Source organism: Prinia subflava, chromosome 1 (assembly GCF_021018805.1).
Source record: "Prinia subflava isolate CZ2003 ecotype Zambia chromosome 1, Cam_Psub_1.2, whole genome shotgun sequence".
In the NCBI taxonomy this organism is placed as follows: Eukaryota; Metazoa; Chordata; class Aves; order Passeriformes; family Cisticolidae; genus Prinia; species Prinia subflava.
This window is the reverse complement of record NC_086247.1, coordinates 8,135,702-8,160,111: the sequence shown is the minus strand read 5'-3', so window position 1 is coordinate 8,160,111 and position 24,410 is coordinate 8,135,702. Positions and strand designations below refer to the sequence as shown.

General features: G+C 38.8%; 1 protein-coding gene across 4 annotated transcripts in view; it reads right to left on the bottom strand.

The window, feature by feature from the left end:
- Positions 1 to 24,410, bottom strand: part of LOC134557171 (dynein axonemal assembly factor 11-like) — a 54,861-nt gene that overhangs the window by 28,337 nt on the left and 2,114 nt on the right. The window contains exons 2-6 of one of the 4 annotated variants that reach the window (XM_063410205.1): positions 17,535 to 17,580; positions 16,262 to 16,471; positions 15,294 to 15,463; positions 2,522 to 2,689; positions 439 to 516 (exon numbers count right to left, since the gene is read on the bottom strand). In XM_063410205.1, the coding sequence (XP_063266275.1) occupies positions 439 to 516; positions 2,522 to 2,689; positions 15,294 to 15,463; positions 16,262 to 16,471; positions 17,535 to 17,580 (672 nt within the window). Of the gene's footprint in view, positions 1 to 438; positions 517 to 2,521; positions 2,690 to 6,141; positions 6,249 to 6,286; positions 6,306 to 15,293; positions 15,464 to 16,261; positions 16,472 to 17,534; positions 17,581 to 24,410 lie in introns of those variants that run through there. The other 3 variants (XM_063410122.1, XM_063410035.1, XM_063409942.1) reach the window with 3 other exon arrangements.

Genomic DNA, 24,410 nt, shown 5'->3' with positions numbered 1-24,410 from the left:
AATGTGTTTATGGGTCACTCCAAGTCTTAGATTTTAATCTTGGAAAATGCCATATTTTGCACATGAAATGTACAAAAGTGACAGGATAAAGGATTAAACACAGATAAAACAGACAAGACTTCAAGCAGTGAAAGAGAAAAAAATCCTCTGAAAAACCTCTTTTTAAAAAACCCAGCCCCTCAATGCAACCTGTGCTGAGCACAGAACCTTCTTGTGTGTGACATGTGATTCCTGAAGATGAAACGTGACCTGGAGACATTCAGGAAAGTTCAATGAGAAAAATTCAGGAGTAGGAAGCACTTGCTACAAAAAGTATTTAAGTATCTACAAAATACCCTTGCAAACGGGCACCCTTAATGGCTTCCACCCTCTTTTACACGAAGTCACAACTTAAGTGTTCTAGTATGAAAAGGCAAATCAGCTTTTTTCAAATCTGACCTTCCAGATTTTCAATTCTTTCAATGTTGTTCAAAGCTACATTTAAATATTCCAGCTTCTTTAGTTTGCCCACATTTTCTGTAATAAAACATAGATGGATTATTTCAGTTTTCAGCACTGGAAAGGACATTATGGTTTCACTTGCTTACTTTATTTCAAAGCAACAATAAAGCAGAAAAATAGGAATGACAAATCAGAGTATGTACCACATTACTGGACATTAATATTTTAATGTTAATAAAAAGACAAAATAAAAAGGTTTTCTGAAAAGACAAAATAAAAAAGCAGAAATAAATAAGGAAAGTTATAAAAACATTTTTATCACAAATCCATAAACACATATCTAATTCAAGAGGAATGGCTGAAAAAGCAGAGTGATACATTCCATCTTGGGAAATGTGAGATATCCACAAATTTAGTGACACGAATCTTTTGACAGTTTACTGAGAACTTGGAGAGGTCTTTTCTACATAACTCACAAACAAATGATGACATCAATCTCTCAGCAAGAGCTTGTGCAGCTTAGTTTGGGTGTCTGTTTTTGTTGCAGTATTTCTGTAAGAGCAGTGCCTGTGCACACGATGAGGTGAGAGCTGTGCTGAAGCCAGTGCCCCACTCATGCACACGGGCTGCCTGACAAGCCCCTGCCTGCTCACAAGGCAGGGCTCATCTCGAGAGCTGCACAAAGGTTTGCTTTAAGAAGGAACACAGCCCAACAGAGCCAACAGAAACCAGTTCTCTAGGTCACTCAGAAGCCTGCTTGCAACTGCTGTGTCCTCTGCAAGGATATGTTGTTATCCACTGGGAGGAACAACTTGTCCACTTCCATACTATGTAACACAGCCCCTGTTGACAACGTTTTTAGTCACCACTACGATGTGGGGAGGGGTTGGTGGTGCTTGTTTTGGTTATTTTCTGTTTTGGAGTTTTGGGGTTTTTTTTTCATTTGTTATTAAGGTATTACCTCGGAAAGCTGTCACATGATACAAGAATATATGAATCAATCACCGAGTTGCAAACTTTTTCAACTCCTACAGTTAGATTATGGTAACATAAAAATTGCTTGCTTCAAAGCTGAAATTGCTGAATAAAAATTGTGGTCAAATAGCAACAATCTGAATATGGTATCCTGTGCTAACCTGAAGGAGGCCTGAGTGTTGACAGAAAAAACACAAGATGAAATCTTGTGCCTTATCAAGGACACATTGACAGAGAGAAAACCAACTTATTTTAGTCCCTCGTTTGATGGGGCAAAAAAGTACAAAGCAGTTTAATGAAACTTGTTCTCTCTGGGAGGAGATTCCTCCACTTTAGGAAATGCATTTGTTATCAGCAGAGACAGAGTTTCCTGATGAGTCCCTCGTGAAAACTTAAAGGATTTACCTACAAATTCTCAGCACAAAATTTCCTCCTAAAACCTTGGTATTTTTTTTATTCCTCTTGAAGAATTTCAAAGAGATATATTAATATCATTTCTGAACACTTCCAACCTTTGGCTGTTCATCTAGACAATACTGTAGAAGCTAAGTTTTTCCAGCCCAAGGCTTGATGTCACATCTTCCAACATGCAACAAAACCAGATCATATGAAATTTTAACTTCTCCTGTGGTGCAGGAAGATCATTACGGCTTTGTTGCATAAAGTTTGGTTCATGCACACAAGTATTTTACCTGAATAAAAATTATTTCAATGTTAACAAAAAGAGTATGATTTGCATGAAAATGAAATTTAAAAAGGGCCTGAAAGAGCTAATCCTGTGAGATCAGAGTCCATAGTACATGGTAAACTCTTTGTCTCTGTTTGCCACAAGATGAGATATTTAAACCATATCCTGATTTTTGAAATTTTAATCCATAAAAGGTGTTTCACACTCATATTCTAGTGACTTGTATCTCAGTATAATTTTTAATTTAAAGTTTCCCTGGCAAATTCCTGAGCTTCTTAGAAATTTAATAAAGAAACCAGGAAAGGAACTCTTGTTTGGAGCACATTCTCTTAAGTATAACAGAATACTTTCTTTTTCTGATTTCAGAATTATGCATGTGGACACATTTTAAAAGAAACATATTGAGAAAAGACTTACCAATTTTTGGAATTAGATTATTATGAAGATAGAGAATTTTTAAATCTCGACACCATTTGTCAAGATGCTCTAGCTTTTCTATTTCCTGCTGATGTAAAGAGATTTCTTCCAGCGAAAAAATTTCACAGTTGTTATGTTCTGCACGTCTTCTAACAAGATCTTCTGTGACTGAAAGAAACACTATATGTCATATTTCCCTTCAATAATCTTTTGCCATCTGACTTATGAGCAAATTATAAAATCATTAAAATATTTTGTTCTACCATATGAAATAGCCCAATAGGAATGACAACAAAAATAAAATCTGCCAGAAAAAGATATCAAGGTATCAAGTACCAAGTAGCTTCAACCCACTCTGTCACAGTAAACATCTTTTGTGAAACACAATCACGTCACCTGTAACATTTGGAAAGATCCATATGAAAACTGCTGAGTCTTCCATAAGAATGTGATTAAGCCCTTGCAGAAATTAATCCAGCAGCCACTATTTTCAGCATAGCTTGGGTTGCAGATTGATTCATGTAGACAAGTAATGGAGTGTTTTATGCTGTTTTATTTCCAGATGCCAGATGTTCCTATCACAGACAGCAGCATGGGGTGGGGGGAAGCAAACTACAGTGTGTCATCATATTCTTCCACCAGCACAGCATGCACAGAAATAAGCAGTATAAATGCTGAAAGTGGGTGGATATTTTTTATGCTATAACTAAGTCATGCTTATAAATGTTTAGGTTAGAATGAAATGTATACCTGGATTTCTTAGGCACTACCAGCTCATCAGAGCCAATAAAGGAGTTTCAGTGGCTGAAAAACACCAGAGACCTGTTCAGTTATCATGTTGTAATATTTAATGCCAGGCTGCTTTTCAAACAGGGAAAAGGCTCTGTATAATGAAGGTATAGAAATTCTACAAGAACCAGTGCTCACTCCTGAGCTAGATGCTAGAACATTGTTTCCAGTACACTGCACCAAAAAGTGCCAGCATTTTCCTCTCCTTGACAAGCACTGGACTACAGTGAAGTACTGAGGAAAAACACTGGGTTATATCAAGTTAGCATAGGTATTTTCATGATTTTTAATGGTGAAAAAAAGACAAAAAACCTTTCAAAAAAGAATCTGAAGAAAAATATGTAAAAACTATACAAAGATCTGTGAAAATAAACTGTTCCTACCATGCATTAATTAAAAGTACCCTTTTACTTCTTTGTGTCAGGGAGGTTTTGTGAAACCATCCAGTTTTATTAGTGGTCCTGGAATAGCTGCACACATTCACATGGACCAGCAAACCATGCACCACCACAGCCCAAACTCACGTGTGTCTGTACAGCTCCTCTGCCTGCAGTCTTTGGGAAAGGGGTGAAACTGGTTGTGTTTATATTATGTTATTTATGTATGACCAGGCTTAAATCTCCCTTCTGCTCAACAGTTTTACCTGACAGAATTAATTTACAGAATTAAATGTGGAGATACAGACACTGATTGAGGGAGGCAACCTGGCTGCACATAAATCATATTGGGAAAGGTGTCATTGTCTCTTTTAACCACGTTAAGCAGGTTTGTTGCATCTCAACAATCATCTTCGCTTCCACTTGAACTTGATTAACAGAGAAAAGAGAAAAAAAATGGTCAATAATCATGACTAAATAGTCTTCACAGTAAATATGAAACAGCATTGACATTTCTAATAAGTTATTTGACAAATCTCCTGGAAATTAAAAGAAAAAAGTAAGTCTGCTTACTACTGTGTTTGGTGGCAGATTTTTCAGTGCCACTATTACCAGGTAATTTTGAGCATGAAAACAATACACATCAATCTGCATACATACACCCTGGTGGCAATATTATGCTCTATACCCTTCACACATAAAGAAGTCATACAAACTCTTCCTGACAGCTTAATTACAGCCCAATTTCCATTTGCTGATGAAAATTGAAGTTATTTTTGCAGCAATTCTGCAAAAATGTCCACTTTCATTAACAGATGATTTGCAAAGCAGAGACAATCATTCACAATAGAAGCTACAGTGAAGCTTTAGAAACCTAAATTGAGATCGTGTTGTAGGGAACTGCCTGAACATTTGACATTTTTGTGTAGGTCTAGCTCATTTAAGATAAATGAGGGAAACAAGCTTGCAAGAGAAAATAAATATTAAATAAAATTTTAAATAACAGCATCTCCAAGACATAGACAAACACACTGAACTCATTAAAAAGTTCATTTTCTGGTGTTGTGTGCAGTAATGGGAGACTGGAGCAGTGACCTGAGAGATCTCAGCTGCTCCCAGGTTCCCATGACCATAGGAGGAAATGAGGAATGGCATCAATCAAGTGGAGGGAACAGATCTTGAAGTTCTAATGCCTAGGCTTCCAAAAATTACATGTTTTACTCAAAAAAGGAAGTAGAAATTAAGGATAACATTAAAGAAACTAAAAGAATAAGCAGATGGACAGCTGCAGGTGTATCAGGAGATGGTGGTGGAGCTGCATTTCAGAGGTGAAGTATGCAGCTGTTACTTTAAGACTCAAATTCACACTGTGCTGCTCAGGAGATAAAGTCATTCTCCTTCAGGCAGTGCCTGCTCAAAGAGGGCATCTGCCAACTTCCTGCAGGGAGAAGAAGCTCCTGTCCAAAGAACTGTTTTAGCCCAGCATGGGATTGTCAGTCCAGTGATAATATACAATCAAAACAGACTACATGAAAAATCACAGAGGAAGGGAACTCATTTTTCACGAGTAAAAGGTGTGAGCACTCAGTCTTTTGGGTCATACTGCTGTACCTGTAAAAGATGATCAATTCATAGGTAACAGTATGGAGTATTTTACCCCATTTGGGGTTTTTCCACATCTGACAGACCTGGGCTCAGACATAAGCCATCCTATCCATTATCCCGCCTTGAAGGCTGCCCCACACAAGGAGGGGTCCCCACCCCAGTCACCACTGCCGGCCCTCTCAGGGGCTGTTCTGAGAGGCAAGGAACCCCTGTGCTTTACGTGGTCAGATAAAATGGGGGGTTATTGCCAGGGAGGAGGAAAATCTTGACAATCATCCAAGGGAGACAGGAGGGCAGGAGGGTGGGGGAGACAACTGCAGCAAGAGGGAACGTGAATCAGAGAATTATTTAGATAGGAAAACACCTTTAAGATCATCTAGTACAACCCAGCACTGCCAAATCCACCATGAAACCATGTCCCTGAATGTCACATCTACACGAGTTTTAAATAACTCCAGGTGTATTGACTCCACCAGTTCCCTGCTCAGCCTGTTCCAGTACTTGACAATCCCTTCCAGGAACAAATTTTTCCCAATATATAAGCTAAACCTCCCCTTGCACAACTTGAGGCCATCTCCTCTTGTCCCGTCACCTGTTACACGGGAGAAGGGGGCGACCGCCCTCTGGGCACAGCCTCCTTGCGGGGAGCTGTAGAGAGCGATAAGGCCTCCCCTGAACACCCCCAGCTCCCCCAGCCGCTCCTCATCATACTTGTGCCGCAGCCCCTTCCTCAGCTCTGCTGCCCTTCTGCGGACACGAAGGAGGGGTGCAGGGCCGCTGGGCCCGTCCTGCAGAGGAGGACAGAGGCAGGGAGCGGAGGGGAGGGAAGCGGCGCCCTGCGACACTCACTGCGCACCATGGCCCCCCTCAGGCGCCGCCGCCATTCCCGGCCGCGCCGCGCTGCCACAGCAACGGCCCGGGCGGGCGGCGCCGAGGCCCCGCCGTGAGGCGGCAGGAGCTGCCCCGCCCGGCCCTGCCTGCCCTCGGCACTCACACATAAAACGTGTTTTCCTCAAAGTAAATCCCACGTCTCGCCCTTCGCATGACACTTCTGTCCTCCTGCATATCCGTCAGCTAGTTTGCCTCACGCATTTTGGGCTGAAAGCGTGTTTGCCGTTGTTTGTGAAAGCAAACTGATCCAGTGATTGTCGTGTAAACTTTTAGAATCATGCAACAGTTTAGGTTGAAAAAGACCTGTAAAACCATCAAGTCCACCGGTTAATCCGACACTGCCAAGTCACCACTAAGCCATGTCCCCCAGTGCCAGGTCTACACCTCTTTAAAATTTTTCTGGGGATGGTGACTCCACCACTTCCCTGGGCAGCCTGTTCCAATTCTGGATCACAATTGGCATCAGATCGAAGAGGTAACATTAGGAAAGTCAGGTATTTCTTACCTGTCTTCATTAATCTACAGGTCTAATCAAACCTAAAGGTCATCTTCAACTAACAGGAAATTCACCTATGAATTTAAATAAGGCACTAGGAATTTTTACAATGATCAAATTCATTTATTTAGCCATTTACCTCTGATGGAAATGCAACTCCTCGCAGCCACTCTGCACCTTTCTATCTGTATGGCAGATTAGGGCAGTATGAAGGTGTCATTAAGTTAACACTCCTGAGATTTGTGGAGATGGGACACAAATGGGGAGAAGTATTTTTTATGCACTTTAACTCCATAGTGTTTGTCCTGGCCTGTCTGGCTGGATAAGTAGCAACTCTGCTCAGAGGACAGCGGTGTTTACACAGCTGGTTGGATGTGGCCCAGGGCCCCTGCACAGAATCACTGACATTAAAGAAGGGTCACTAATCCTCCTACCTACACATTCCTATCGAGTTGTAGGCCTCTTCAAATAATGACTTTTTTTGCTAGTAATATTAATTTTTTACTTGTGAGCAGAATTCATAATCAAAGTATTAATTTCAAACAAGGAAAAAAACTTGTTTTCACTGCATTCAGTATTTTAAACCCTGTGTTTACGTTGTATTACATTGAAATGCCTGTGTCATTTGGTTAAGCTAAAAAATCAAGGGAGGAGTGTTCATCCCTTTTTGAGCTATCCTTGATGGTAGTTCTAAAGAAGGGAATATAAAATCTACAATTAATTCAATTACCAAACTCTAAGGTGAGTGGATTGACTTGGCAGGATGCCAGATACCCACCAGCTTTTTTTTTTTTTTTCCCCCTCACATCCCAGCCTCTACAGAAGATGGGGAGAAAATATGAAAAGGAGCTCATGGATTGAGATAAGGGCAGGGACATCAAACAACAATTACCATCATGGGCAAAACTGATTCAGTTTGGGGAAATTAATTTAACGTTTTGCCATATAAACAGAGTAGGATAGAGAGACATAATGACAGATTTAAATCCACCCTCCTTTTATTTCTCCCTTATCTCCAGCTCAACTTCAAACCCTCGCACCTTTAGGTCCCGAGTTAAGCCATGGTGTGTTTTAATCAGTACATATAAAGGTCATCTTTGACAAATCTGGTTTAGCTGCAGGACTATTTCTTCAAGCAGGTAACTTCTTACTTGTGATGAGCCTAAAGGAAGAATTCTCTGTACACCGGTGGCTGAAAAGCTCTCAGAGTGTGTTGGTTTTTTATCTTGTGAAGAACAGTTTTGTTTATAATTCACTAAATTATTCAGGAAGATAGTAAGCAGAACCTTAGAGCATGTGTTTGCAACACACTGGTCCTCACCTGCTGGTCTGGCATGCACAGGGCAAAGCTAGGTGCTGAAGTATGTTATTTGATGTGTTCTTTATTTTCACTGGTTTGGGTTTTTTTTTTTTTTCTCAAATTATGTACCAAGAGCTTTTGGCAGCACAAGCCTGAAATCCTAGCATGAAGCAATGTATGTGCCAGAGGTAATTTAAAGAACCACATAACAAACAGGACAGTGGAGATGAGAAGGAAAAAAAAGTCGCCTCTGGCATGCCTTTCCTGAAGAAATTCAGTTTACTGATTTAATACATTACAACTTTATTTGTTCCATGTGTAAAAAAAAGCAATATGTATTTCTTTGTAATGATAAAAATAAGCTTGATAGCATTTTTATTACAGTGCTAGCATTTATTGCATTTATTGCATTTATAGCATTAATAATACAGAAGAATTTTGAACATGTCTTTGTCCATATATACAATCATATAACGTGCTCCAACCTCAGAAAACTGATATCCGTGGACAAAGCTGTTGAAACGCTGCAGTCCCAGCTGGTGTAAATCAGCTGACTGATACCTACTCAAAATTTAAAACTATTTATTTTTATTTATTTCCTATTGAAATACTGTTTTTTCAAATAATATTTTTTATTTTATTTTTCTATGGTGCTAGGTCATGTAGTCACCAGCACGAAACAAAGTTTTATGTTTGCACTAAAGTACCAAAACTCCTTCCCTCAAAGAGCACAAAATCTGTAGGGCAGGACATGAACTCACAAATAATAAATTCATTGAAATATATAACCCTAATAATAATTATCTTCATTACTGAGAAACACTCTCAAATACAAGAAGAAATAAGAACAGAAACAACTTTACTGATATGGAAATACCAGAGATAGGGGGAAAAAAAAGCAGTGTGAGAAACCATAAAAAAAAGAAACAATATAAATGAAGTAACAGTTTTGCTTGGTACATATAGAAACGTACAAGGAGGCTTACAAAATAGTGCAGCCAAATCATAAAAATGTACATCAAAAAGCAGATTTTGCAGAACTGGACTAAGTGGGCATAACCTGTATTCTGTACCGTGTATTTTATTCCATATAATTTACATAAAAGGTGTTAATCTTTGTATATTTTAGCTTCTATGAGTAATGCTTTTGGGATAACTACAAACCAGACTTGCTCACAAACCAGGAACATTAAAAATTAAGGAATGGCATCAATATTATCACATTCCACTTGAACATTCCCCCTATAAAGCACTGCATGGTATATACTCAGGAATGACCCTGAAACTCAGCTGAACACAGCTGAAGTAAGAGAGTATAAGACAAGGGGTAATGATAAAGATCATATATATTTAAAAAGCAGTAAGTTGTATGAAAAAATACACAGGGGGTTATAAATCTGTATCTCAACACTTCTATTTGATTCTCTTTCTCTAAATAAAGTGCCATATTAAAGGGAAATAAATATTTAATCACTGGGGACAAAAAAACCCCATAAAATTCTAGCTGTTTTCTCTGTTTGTATACGTGTCAGTTAATCACTAATCAATAAGTGGTTTTGCTGTGAGAGAAATATATTCCACAGTTATCCTAGCCTTGATACTGTAGTTAACAGGAGCTGCAAATACTCATTACCTCTGAAAGTCTGGATTTACACATTTAAGTTGGAAAGATTTTTCAGTTTTTCATCAGAGAAATCCTAGCTTCAATTTTTTGTTCAACAGGAAGAAACATATGATTGTGCCACTTTTCAGAGAAAAAAGATGAGGCATGTTTTTATGTCCATTGGAATATATGGAAGGGAATTGCCAAAGCCAAACAGTTTGGTAACTGAGTAGAACTTTGTTAATTCAACATCGATGAACATCAGAGAGGGCAGATCTTAACAGATCCTGAGCAGTTTATTCTTCTTAGCCCTTGAACGCCAGTTGAGAAATTGCCCCGGGAGTTCCCTCTCACCAGATCAGAACAATTGTAATTTACCATTTGTATTTATTAATAGACAGATTATAGCAATTTACTGTAGACCATTTCTTAAATCTCAGTCAGATTTTTCTTCAATAGTTTGCAGTGAATTAACGAGCGTACAGTGAGCTCTTCTTTTCTAGTTTTCAGCATAATTGCTTTGATGAGTGCACGGTAATTGCAGTCTTGGACTTTTCTCTCAGAACGAGATTTAATTTCCCAGATTATTATTTCAAGAGATTATTTAAACACTGAAGATCTTTATAATCCTTTCATTTTAAAAGTGATTTTAGTAATGGACCTTTTACAACAGGCATAAAATAGATAACAAAATATTTACATGTTTTACATAGTGATATTTACTCTCAGTTGTCTCTGTACTTTAAATAAAGGAGAGGAATTATTCAACACTTACAACAATATTCAAGTGCGTTAATTACAAGTAAATATGAGGATAAGTATTAAAAATACTATTTTAGTTACACAGTATATCAGTTATCACATGTATTCAGCCACTATACAAATCCATTATCATTGATAGCACGTTGTAACAAGAAATTAATATAAAAAATATGGGATAACATCATTTTTTATTAAATAAATATTTCACAGGAATTATGAAACACTTTTTACTTTCGAGATAAGATACTACTGGTAAAGCACATCTTTGCATGATTTCTTTCAGGTAGTCACCAAGAACTAAGGCCTCACTCACACTTGACCAGAAGAAAAGTAAAGCTAAAATTAATTGTGTTTTGGAGGAAGAATACTATCAAATCTGTTATTTTTTTCCCACAGGAATGTGTAACCATGGCCATAAGGAGATATCCAGGAGTTCAATGCTGAAGAGCTGATGAAAATAAATTTGAGGAGGAAAAATGAGAACTGTTATTGAACTCATTTCAAAATTCACAGAAGTAACAACTCTGCTTTTAAGTTTTTACAGAGTGCAAGAGACAAGCATGTTTTGAACTGTGGAAGGTCCTGTCTTGCTAATCTGTGTTTAGTTTAGTCCTGCCACTCAACAAGTGCCAAATTCTCTACTCTATTCTGTTGTACCTGCTTTGGTTAACACTGATAGTGGCTTTCAAAACCAGAGTGAGTTTTCAAGCTCTGGTGGTTTAGCTTTTACATAAACAATTCCACTGACTTTAAGAAGTGCCATACATGGTGCCCCAGCTTGGCACGCTGTGAATAGGACATTTTGTCACCATAGGTAAAGTGATCAAATGCCTGCACTCCTTTCTAAAATGCTTTGTTGTCAGGATTAACACCCTCCTTCTAAGAGCTGAAAGAAAGGTTTTCCAGGTTGTGTCTGCAGCTGTGCAGATGCCTTTAGATCTCAGAAGCTGAACTGCACTCAACCAGGAAACTGATGAAGAAGGCTGTTCTATCCACACTATAAGGAACACAAACTGGGCACAGCTCCACTTCGTTCCTTCTTTTCATTTTTAACTGTACAAAGTAAAGACATAAAGGAAAAAACAGAGCCAGGACTGGGATGACCACCTCCAAGTACAAATAAATCAGTGCTCTTGTTTTAAGGGTTTGAGCTACAGCGAGGCTTCGAAATGCTTGATAAAGAGAAACTGGAGTGTGAGGATGAGGCTTGAGTGAAAAAGAATAGGGAATAGAAGAATGTCTTAAGTGTTTTTCAGATATTCTGGACTGATTCATATTGATGCTGCCTCACTGCTTCAGTGGAATGCAACCAACTGAGAGCAGCACAGCACCTGGTCCTGCTGTTCAGTTCACACTTGGGAAAAGGAATCCTTGTTTTGCCTGTTACTGGAAAACATGTTTTCTCTGGGCTGAAGCACAGCAATTGTTAACAGCTTACACTATTTAGACACTGCTGCCAGACAACAGAAAGAAATTATATAATCCAAATGCAATAAAAAAGGAGTTGTAGACATCAAAGTGGAGCAATTTGCAGTTAAAACTGGCAAGGGTCCTGCAGTTTAACCTTCTTTTATTGAAAAGTTCATGGAAGCTTTCTGGTATGTTTGAACCCTGTTCCATAATAGGACTCATTCCCAAAGCTATGGAATTCTTTCTAAACTTAAACATGTACTCACCAATCGTTCTTTATTTCTTATTATTTTCTGTGGAGAAAACAAGAATAATACATTTTTTTGTGTGTCTTGATTTAAATCACAGTTTCTTATAATCATTATATATTATCAGTAGGTCCTGTTTGACAAATTAAGCTAAGCTGCAGGACTACTTGTTTGAGCAGGTAACTTGTCACTTGTGATGAGCATAAAAGAGGCATTCTCTGTATACCTGCTGTTCTTCTCCTCTGAGGAACAACCTCCTTATGACTCAGGGCTAAATTATTCAGGAAGAGGAAAAGCAGAGTTTTGGGGCCTGTGTTTGCACTGGTCCTGACCGAGTGGCTCTGGTAAAACCAAAGATTTAGGGACTAGAGACACAGCAAAAAACTGATACATCATCCCTCAAAAAGTGGGACTGTCATTGCTCTAGGGCTGTCCAAGTTGTGCCTTGCTGTTTCTAACTTCCAGTGTACCCAATTCAAAGGCTGAAGTCTGCCAGATTGCCTTGGTGCCCATGGCATACACTGATCTCCTGAACTCTGACAGCTTCAGAAACAAAAGAGATCCTCTTGAGCTTCATAAGCCCAAACTTCTTAGTCTTAGAAGCATTTTCTATTTTAGACATTTAGAGTTTTGTGGTGCAAAAACAGGTGAAAGAACGGTGAAATTTTTAAATCTAGCATATCCATACTCAATTTCAGCATGAGGGTCTATGTGTGAGCTAATAGTGCATTGGGTTAGAGAGGCCAAATTGTATCAGTTCTGTAGTCCCTGGAAGGTGGTGATGTGGCAAGCATCATAATTACCTGGTTTTATTTTTTCCAGTTAAAACAAAACAAAACAAAACAAACCACAACAAAACAAAAAAAACCCTAGGTCTTGTGGTCTGGATGTGAACTTCAGTGCAAGGCTTGAAAGTGCACCTCTGGAATTATAAATTACACTGCTTGGTCAGTGTCTGCATCATGTTATGACATATTAGGTTTACCACCCTTTTCTGCTACAACATTTATTGCACATTATGAAAAGGCAGGTTTTCAAATGAACATTTTTATGAATACAAATCAGTAACTGGAAAAGCCAACTTTATCATTAAGTTCAGATCCCACCTTCTATCTTCTGACATGAAAACAACAGCAGGAATCTCTTTCCTCTGCTTAATATAAAATTTCTAAATTACTCTATTTATCACATGACACTGGAACCACTTACCACAACTTAGATGTTTTGAAAAATGTATCGAGACTGAAGAAAGATGACACAGCAGCATCTTGGGACAAAAGAACTGTGAAATTAAAATAAAAAATGCTGAAATGGATTGAAGGTTACATTTGTCCCCATTTGCCCATATACTTCTCTTATTAGGATCAACAAGATCCATGGATATACATCCAAGGATAGAATTTGGTCCTCAGGTGTGACTTAGTAAAAAAGAAATTATGTTGGAAATAAAGAAATTCTATACTTACAAACTAAAATCATCAGCAACAAAGTGGCAGACAGTCCTCCCAGAAAATATCTGAGAATATAACAATACCCAGAAAGGTTATAAAAAGCCAAGGGGTGCTTATTGGGTTAATAGAGGAGAAGCCTGGTTGGGAGGAGGAGGGAGGATTCTTGCAGGTGAACCCTCTGAACTCCAGTAGGTGAACTGTAATTTGAAACTTTAAATTACATAAACTATTGAAGATAATCTCCTGGAAAAAAGACCTCAGCATTCAGACTGAGGAAAAAAAAAACCCACTGAGAAAGACATGGATCCATTTTGATTCTTCTCAGCCTGCCAAAACCCCTGTCAAAGCACACTTGGCAAAGTAGCTTTCATATCTGCATACACATTTCTTGGTTTTGTGCACATCTATATAGCTCAGATATTTGCCTGCATCGACTATCATGTGAAAATATATTTTCACAGTAAGATACATAGAACTTTGAAAATGTGACCCTTAATTTAAGTTTTATTTACCAGTTGAAAGGAAGCAAGCACTCATGTTAGAAACACAAAATAAAAGAAATAAAAATTACCTTGTACATACTGAAATGATTAAACACATCATCAGTGCAATCATCTGAGAAATGACATTTTGCACAGTCCTGGATTCTAAAATAAAAATTAGGAAAATAATGGGTTTTAATGAAAGTAAATATATGACAGGAGGTGTTTGCAAAGGCTATCTTCAGCCTGTGAGACCAGTCTCTTCAGTTGCTTTTAAAGAGCGCTCGCCTGGAGTGATTCAAAGCAGAAACCTAATTTTCATGCTCTGGGTGTCTCTCAGGAGTCTTTTTCCCCCACTACTACAGAAACACTGTGCCCTCCATGCTCGCAGAAAACAAGCCTTTCTGCATAATTGCCTGTTTCAGTTTTTGCTCCCATGCCCTTTCTTCCATTTTCCTCTTCACTCCTCTTTTTTTTCTGAAAAATGGGTGAGGGAAAGATGTGAGCAGGGGGTAGTAATCAAATAAATACCAATTTTATGATTTTGTTATTTTTAATCATTCATTTAAAATACATGTTTTAGTCAATAAAATCTATTCTGCAAGGGTCCAGATCCATATTTTTAATGTATTTTCACTTCACTCTAAAAATGAGGCATACCAGAATAAGAACAAAACATACCTACATTATTCCTGGTCTCTTCATTTGCATTTATCATTAATGAAGAGCAGGAATTTGAAGCACAAAATGGTTCCTCAAAATGAACAAACTCATCATCTTTAGTGAGAAATGCTCCATTAGATGCTGGAATTTTCCTTTGTGACACATGGTTATTATATTCAGAAGAAAAGTCTGAATCACCTACAAGAAATGCACATATAACTGAGATTGCACAAAAGAAGATCTCTGAGACTTTGTATTAATGAATTTCAGAATTAATTACTGAATCACAGGAGAGGTTCCAAATTGTTATGGGTAGGGAATTGGTAGGTTCAAATGTATGCAGGAGAAAATATGCAGAGTAAAGACAAAACTGCACGGAGCATAAGAGATGAGGTTATTGAAAGAGCCTGGTGAAAGGAGACAGTGCCAGGTATTAATCACACCAGAATAAACATTCCTGGCGATGACTTTGCATTCAAATTCAGTCAAAAAATGACTTTTTGGCACAGAGGCCTTTCCAGACTCATACTCAAAGCCAGGAGCTCTATTTATCACTTAGAATTCTGTAGTTCATTCTATCCTTTACCTGCACGCCTTGGCAAAACTTCAGAACTTCCAGAAAGAGATACCAAATTTGCTCTAAAGACAGACTGCAGTGTTGTATCTTGATTACCAGGTACCTGATCAGGGCTTACCAATATCACTGTGACTGGCTTCTAGTTTACTGCATCCATCAAGCCAAGGATCCTCTACATGGGAGAAATCCATCCTGCTAGAAATGGTGGAGCTGAGCCATGAGCTGGAGGCACTGAGATTGAACAAGCTGTCAAGAGAGCGACGGATTTTCTTCCTTCGCCTGAATACACTAGAAAGAAAAGACATGTTGCCAAGGAATAGAGCTAATTATTCTTGCTGAGCAAGGACAGAGCTCTAAAGCTTGCAGGAATGACATGAAAGAACAAGGTCCTGGGTGCTGTTCCCAGCCCTGTTTGTGACCCTGGGCACATCACCAGGAATGGCTGCTGCACACCACAATATGTCAGAAGGTACTAACAGCAGGACTGATCATGTTGTTGTGATACTGGATGCTGTGGTACCAAATGATATCACAGCTACTGGTCTCTGATAGTACTGTGAGTGTCTCATGCTACCCGTGATTTTTACCCTGCTATATCCTATTTGGGGTAGTCTGAATCCATTGAACTCCAAGTTTTTGAATTACATTTTACATAACTTCCTAAACTTTTATTGTTCTGAATCAAGAGAGGTTTTTTCCTTCACTAAGAATTCCAGGACCAGACTTTTTTATTTATATATATATATGTGTGTGATTTAGACAAAGATATTTATATATACATTTTTTTCTTAGTCCTTATCAGAGTAACACCCCATTGGCAAAATGAGCTCTCTCCTTTTTCTTTATTGGACACAATTTCAATAGCAACAACTGTGCACCAAGGAGTTTTTGGGTAGTAAGATGTGACTGAAAATCAGATAATTTTATTCACTGCACTCTCTAAAGCAATCGAGATGTTACCATTCAGAAGTAATGCCGGTCTTCTGCCAAGCAAAATGTAGACAGACACAAAGACACCTCCAGATAAGGCCAGAGGTGTGGAGGCAATCGCCAACATGGAGTAAAATCTGCACATAGTTCACTTACCGAACTAAATTCTCTTTATACGTAACACTTGTGTGGGATGGTGTCAGTGTTATGTTGCCCTCTTCATCAGACAGAAAACTGTCTTCTGTCAAAACATAATAACCATTAGAAAGCAGCCGAGGGCTACGGCGGCACGTAGGAAGGGAGCCTGTCAGAGGATCTGTGGAGCACTCATAGGCAGGATCATCGTCCAAAAAGGCACAAGCACAGCTGAAAAGGAGAAATGAAAGTCTCTAATTTAGGGAAGGTCTGGACAGAGCAAACCCACAATTTAATAGTAATGAATTTACATTCTCAGCTGATGGGGACTGGTAATGACATAGATTTAAAATAAGTGGATGTAATGATATAACGCTGTACTAGGGGGTTTCAGCCAGCTGACGTGTGCATCACACGTTCCAGAGCTTCAGACTGCAGGAGGGATACATGCCAGGGGAGCATTTCCTGAAGCAGGGAGCCAGCCTGAGCTCAGAAGTGCTCGGTGTGTTTCCGTGCAGTGCTCTTGGCCAAGGAGTCCTGCCAGATCTACCCCAACCTGGAGCTATCAGAATCATTCCAGTATTTGGTTTCCCTGAGTTCCTCTACATGGAACAAACTGGGTGCCCCTGAGCCAGGCAGGATTTACTTGCTTTTTTATAACTTAGCCATACTTAGTGAAGATTTAAGGATACATGACTTTTAACTCTCACAAATACTAGAATGCTATGCAGCTGGAACGGCATGGGATAAAGCCCACAGATTGTGATAGCTCCATCCAGCATTAAACACAATTGACTTTGGGATGAAATACAGTACAGAAAAATATACTCTCTGGTGCTTAAAACAGAAGAGAATAGTGACAGAGATGAAAGCATCTAGAAGTTGTGGACATTGTACTTAGTTTGACTAAAATTTAATTTATGGTTATACCTTTCCCCTTAAAATCATGAGTTCCAAATTGCCACGCAGTGACAACATGGAAAGAAAGGAAGACACCGGATTGATTTAGTGTCTGACCTGTGTTTCAGTAAGAGGTTTAACTACCCCATATGGCATGTCACAGAAAGATACCATAATTTCAGTGTAGGGAAAAGCAGATGGAAGAGAGATACACCAAAACCCTGTAATTGCAAAGCCAGTGTTTCCAACCTCCACAGCAGTACTTCTGAACTTCCATTTAGGGTAGTAATTAAATTATGATTAGCACGACAGTTCTCAGAGGCCCAAAAGGGATTTTTACAAAATCTACACCAAAACAAAATTAAAATTAAGCAAGTGTAACTTTCCTTAATACCTTGGAAAAATATTTTGTCTATGGTCTCCATTAAATGGTGTTGAACCTGCAGAAGCAAAGGTGAAATAAGATGGAATTGTTATCATATTCACTGACAGGTAGCTTGTGCATACCAGAAAGACAATAAAAAAACCTTAAAAATTAAAAGAAAATTAAGGGAAGAGTTAAAGGAGATAAAACGTATGAAATAATCAGGGAAAGACTTAATGTTTATAGGAAAATCATCTCAACCAGGATAACACAGAATGAGAGCCAACAGAAATCAGATACTTGTATTCTGCCCAGCTAACAGACTTGAGAGAAATAATTATGGACACAAATACAATAACTGCAGTAATTTTAAGGTGTTTTAGCAGAAATCTGCTTCATGCCAAAGCTAGAACCTGAACTGGCACTAGACACAGAGTAGAATGGAAAGACCACATTATATTTTTCAGATGAAAATCGCAGACATAGCACAACAAGCACAGGGATTGTTACAGTGACAAATATTTGACAGTAATATTGTGGCAGGAGACTAAGGAAATAGGATTTGTCTGGATTGCCATGGCTCAAGTGTGCAAAGTGCTGCTAGATGTTCCATACCTGACAGAATCAATCTTAGAAAATATGAGCAAGGGCTATCTATAGGGAGAATTTATAACTATTATTACATGAAAAGATAAAAGATATGATCTTTCCCTATATTACCTTGTCTCTCCTGAATCGTTAGAAGTTCAGACTTAAACACTGTTAGTAAATGCTCATCCTTCACCTCTGAGAGGAGATAGGGCTAAGAGAATTTTATATTTTTATGTTCAGTTACGAGCTGAGGCAAGGAAAAGACATGAAGGTCAGGGTTTCCTCTTTGGTAATCTTGTTTATCCTCCTTGGTAGCTCAGTTGTCAGTCACAGGCTGGGTGTGCAGGCTGACTCAGCCTTGGGACCAGGCAAGGTGACGAAAGAAGTAAAACCTTCAGGGTATTTTTTACTAATCAGTCCTATTACCCTGGTCCCATATATACTGTTTCTCCTACCCTTTGGAAAAAATCACTTTACTATGAACGAACAATGCTCTAATGGCAGCAAAAATAACTTGAGGAGAAAATGGAACAAATTTGGAGTAAGGTACACAGAGATCAAGAAGCATCAGTCAGAATGCCACAGAGCAAGTTGTACAAACAGTGGGACCAGTGTATTTCATAGTTTGACATGTATTAGAGCTATTTTTAATATACAACTACCTCCTGAGATAATTTCCTATTTTAGGCAAAAATCACAATTCTTAAATGTGTAAAAAAATCTTTTATTCAAAACCAAGAAATGCATTCAAGCTCTAGAAGAAAATACAGGAAGGACTCAACAAGTAGTTTATAGATCTGGATATAAATGAAAACCAGCAAAATCCTAAGTCTAATTAGTCAAAAAACATCCCCTCCACAAAGTATTTATTTTTATTAAAACTCTGACAAATGTATTCAAATTTATTTGCTCCTGGAGTTGATACAATATGTGATGTTCCATACATCCTGAAAAGGACTGTTTCATACACCCTAAGGCAACAGGGAATATAGATTATCTGTAAAAGAGTTTTAAAAGCATGTTTTATTTTGTCTTGTTTGAAAATTAGGATGTGTAAGACGGTATCAGCAATATAGATCAAATTATTAGTTATAATGTATACTCAGGCAAAAGTAACTGATTCTGAGGCAAATTTGTTTGAAAAGGATATTTAGAACTATATGTCAGGATCAGTTGTACCTATCACAACTCTTTAATAATCTGAGAGTGAAACTTTCCAGCAAGTGAAACCCACAGCACAGCTGTATTGCACGCATTTCTTTCAGTTACGATAATAAAAAGTAGCAACACCTAAAAAAGAATAACTGAGGAGTGGCAGCTTTCCTGTGGGGTAGTGCTTTCACTAGGAAGTGTTGACATGTACTGATCACAGTGGCAGAACAAACCACAGTCCTTCTGTTCCTCATTTGAATTCTCTCATAACTTTGCAAGGTATGTCTTTGCAGGATGTTTATTTGCCACCCTCCAGAGAAATAAAATTTAAGATAAAATAGAGTGGATTCATCTATTTAGAAAAGAAAGTGAGCAATATACACATGCAAATACACTACTGGGGAGGCAAGGCATTTCCCCTTTTTCAAGAATAGTTAATAAGCAGCTGTAACTTGCTTTTAAACTATTTTAAGTAACGATAATATCAAGCTTCTGTGAACAGTCATAGAACAGGCAGTCCAAAAGATTTTTTTGCTGCCCTTGATCATGAAAATTTTTGGCTCATGCATAATGAAGAGAGTTCTTGAAAATAATCCAATTAATGATGGAGAAAACACGGAAACATCATGTTGTAGACAATGCTGTGCAGTGTTCTGCTTTCATTTAATATTCAGTCCTATTTCTGGGCTATTAATAGCGTGAGAAGCTATAGTAATGACATAACAAAACAAAGCTTTTCAACCACCCCTGTACAATGGAGCAGTGGTACTGTATCTGTAATCCACAAAATGAGCCATCAGCACAGCACGTCCAAACTATGGCATGAGAAAAAGCCAACAGCTCTAGGAAATCTCACTAACAGCAAATCTGAGAATGCGGCAACACTTTATGTCAAGAATCCAACTAAAAATTAAGGCAACAACCCCCCTTGGATTTCAAAACACACAGAAGTTCATGTTGTAATATAAACAAACAGTCACTGTCCAAACCAGTCAGTTTTAATTACTTTTTCCTCCAAAAATCAAATTAATATTTAATCCAATGATGCCTTCAGTGTACAATCCAAATATTTACCTACCAAAATATAGTACTAACATTCAAATAGCTAAAACCCAGGCAACCAGTTTTATTCTATTGTATCTACCAAACACAAGGGTCTTCAAAGTGTCTACAAAGTGAGTTTTATTTGTTGACACACATCAGTTGCTTTTGAAGAGCAGTTTTGTCTTTTCTCCCTGCAGGTAATGCTAGCAACATTGAGAAAAACACAAAACTTCCTGAGGAACAGCACAGAAATAAATCTAAAGCTTAGCTATTCCTCAGCTAACAAACATTAAGAGATAAATAAGTCTAAAATGCTTCAAACCTGGAAAATCCATTTCACAATTAACACATGCGTGCACAAATTGTCTCTTCATCAGGCCGAGAGCCCGTGGGACGGCTGGTGGGGGATGTTCCTTGAGCAGCGTCCCGGCAGAGCTGAGCCCTGGCTCCCGGCTAGGGCAGGTCTAGCAAGTGCTCTGTTTCCTTTTGAAAACAGCCCGAGCAATCAGCGGCACTGAGCCCCAGTGAGGTCACGCTTCCTGTGAAGTAGCCTCGCATCAGAACATTCGTTCTGAAGAGCAAAGCGGAGATAAAGATTCACCCAGTGAGCGCTCCTGCCGGCTGTTGCGAAAGAGAAGAACGGCTACAAAAACCCGCCTCGCTCCGATGATCATACCGAGAACAGAGACAGAACCTCTCCTCATTGGTGACAGTGCTTTGTTTCAGATTTGCTTTTCTGTCTCGCACAGAAAACTTTCAAGTTATGTATACAAATCATTCCATTTGTTGAAATACTTGTGAGCCTGACAGGCTTTGATGTAAGAAAATGATCCAGTTACCAAAAAAATAATAACAATGAATGCATTTTGCAAAAGCACTATTGTACAGAAGGTACATTTGGTGAGAGTTCAGAGCTATGTTTCACAGCTGAAAACATTATTGCAAATATATGCCATGCAATGTTGATATAAATTCCACTGAAAGGAGAAAGGAAAAAAGCCATTTGTAAAAACATTCATTGGTGCATGCTAAATGTTTCATACTGTGTAAGGTATCCATTCATCATACCTTAAAGTATGAAAAATAAAGTCAAATCCACATAAGAGAAATGGAACCTGAATAAGAGATCCTGGCAATCAAAAGGATTTGGCTGCAGAACTATTACATACAAAAGCAATATAAATCAGCTGCTTGACACTGAATTGTACAGCCTTAGGGGGCAAAACTTCGTCTCCAAATAGATAAAATGATCTAGTAGTTTGTCCTCCTGATGTCTCTATGTATCACTGACAAAAAATGAAAGCATAAATCTAGTAAAATAGGATTGATTTGATGAAAGTTGGTGGGGTTTTTTCCCCCCTGGAGAAGGAAAAATACTTCCACTGATAAAAGGAATGTAAAAACCTCACCTCCCAGAAAAGGAAACAAAAATAGGAATTAGGCAATTAGGATGTTGCAAAAGACCTTATGTTTGTTAAACTAAAACGAACATTTTATGATCTTTTTGCTCAACCATGAAAATAAGGACGTAGTCCATCTTCACATCAGTTCTTTTAATTTAGTGGAATTATGTCAATGAGGAAATTTAGTCCAGCACTTTTTCCATGGATGCATGGGCTTTATCACAGCAGCATTTCCCTGGCCACTCTGCATCTCTACAGGCAATGAATATAAATTCCCAATGATCTTTAAAACTAGGTCACCTACAGAATAATTTCTGTACACAGACAAATTTACTCCTTGGGCATATTTTTGGTTTCTTTTCTTATTCTTCTCAATAGGAAGCAGTAAATTCCAAGCTTGAGCTGCTTTTCTGAAGGACATTGGCATTTCATGTTTGTCTATATAGTTAAAATATATTGTGTCTATATCATATCCAGGCTTGGAGGTGTTTTCTTTTTTAATCACTGCTATTTGTATCTGAAACTCACTGTTCCACAAGCTTTTGATCCATAAACTTTGTGCATTGGTGAATATTTTATAGGTGATTGCTAGACTACAGTTAATATACACATACGCAAGGGTTTATATACAGGTTCTTTTTGTTCACCCTGTTGCTCCTCAAATTTCCCACTCCACTACAAGCCCTATCTCAACAACAAAAACCTCAAACCAGGTTTCAAATTTTACAAAATGAGTACACCAACAAGCTTACTTGCAGTAGTTTTAAGCCTGTGGCACATATTACCGTTCAACCCACAAAAGGAAGGAAATTAGAAATGACGATACCAAATACCACCCCTCTTTGTACACTTCTCCCAGGCTCACTCTGCTTTTGATGCAACAGATTGTGCAGGGTCTGACAGTCCAAGAGAGTGGGGCTGGGGCAGCTCTGTGCCTGGGGTGCCACCAGCACTGAGCCTGAGCAGTGTCCTCCCCCTGGAGGGACACACAGAGCGCGTTTATAACCACGAGTCTCCAGGCAGCACAGGCAAAGGGCCCAACAGAGACAGCACTCAGCACCAAGAGCCTCATCCTCCTCACCCCTCTGGCTGAACTGTGCAGAGGTCCACTAGTGAGAATGTGCAGATACACACATCTGTACACATCCCTCCAGCAGCTGGGCTCAGGAGCTCTGCCTCCCCAACAGCTGCCAATACATCCCAGTCTAGGATCTTAGGGCCCTCAGGGCCACAGCCCCACAGCCAGTTTGGTGGTCCAGACCATCACACACACAGGTACAGCTGCTTGGCATTCCCAGGTCCTCAGTAGCCCACTGAAAGACACCCCAGCCCTCATGTGTCCCATGCCCCAGGCAGCAGCTCCTCCCAGTCCCAAGGTGCTCATCTGGGTGGCTTTCATGCCTGGCCACAAGGGCTGAGATTCCTCTGGGACAGCCCTAGGAAAGGCCCAGGAGACAAAGTGTCCCTTCCTCTGAAATCCTTAATTCAGGGTCCCGCCTGTCTTTGTGCCCCCAGGCTCCTCTGGCTGATCAGAAAGGCTTTTGATGGGCTGATGGCTCCTGGAATGGGAACAGCTGGGTGCAGGGAATTCTTTGGGCTCTCCCCTACACTGCTGTCCCTCTGAGCACCTCTGTGAGTGTACAGAGGAGCTTTCAGCACATATTACACCATAACTTTGCCATCTCAAGGCCCACTGCAACTCAATGCAGTGTAGTGTTATGCTAAACACACAGTTTTCAGGAAGGGTATTTTCCTGGTACAGTGAATTGAGAGTGGAGTGCTTATTGATTGAAAGTAATTGAGAGTAATGTGATGCTTCTGTAACTCTCTTTGAACCTCCTGGAACCCTGACAACCTTTAACTGTCTACCAGCTTCAGTAACCATCAAATCAGGTCATTTTTCCTGTATCACAGGTCTGTGTCAATATTGTTTATACAGTGCTTGAAAGTAAAAAAAAAAATATTCTGAGATATCTGAAAATTAATTGAAAATTTTTAAAAAATGCAGCAGGGGAAGGGCTGGTCATGAGAATCCCTGAGCAGCCTTACTGGGTCAAAATGAAGGTCTATGAAACTCTCCTTGCCTGCAGTCTTGCTGCAGGGCAAACTAAGACCCATTTTAATTCATCTTTGTGAATGATAACATTTTAAGCTAAGTGCATTCCTTTATGCAGCAGAAACACCTAGCAATATTTGAGGGACTCTGGTAATTAAAAAGGAAATCTTACAAAGCTAGACATTTTATTTCAATTTTAAGAAAAGGCTGATCCTGCATTAAGTTAGCATTTTGGTGCAGAGTACTGAATTGTCACATCATATATGATTTTAATAACCTTATCAGGTCAGCTGTATGAACAAAGATTAATTAGCCTGAACAAAGATGAATCTGCCTTTAAGTGGAACAAATCTATTTTTAATGTTATCAGATGGAAATCCCATCACACTCAATCAGAGATTTTCTGAGTTCCAAGATCAATTTTTGTCCCCCCAATTCATTATTTTAGCTTAATTTTTCTTGCAAAATAGGCAAAAAGGGGCATTTCTTGTTTGCATTGTGGAGTAGAATGAGTAGACCTGTAAAATTTGGAATTAGCTCTGAGCTTGCTGATACACCCATATTGCTTAGATCTCAAGAGCTTACCTGCAATAATGCATTATAATAATGTATTATGCCACAGATACAGTCCAGACAGACAGAAATATTCAGATGTTTAAA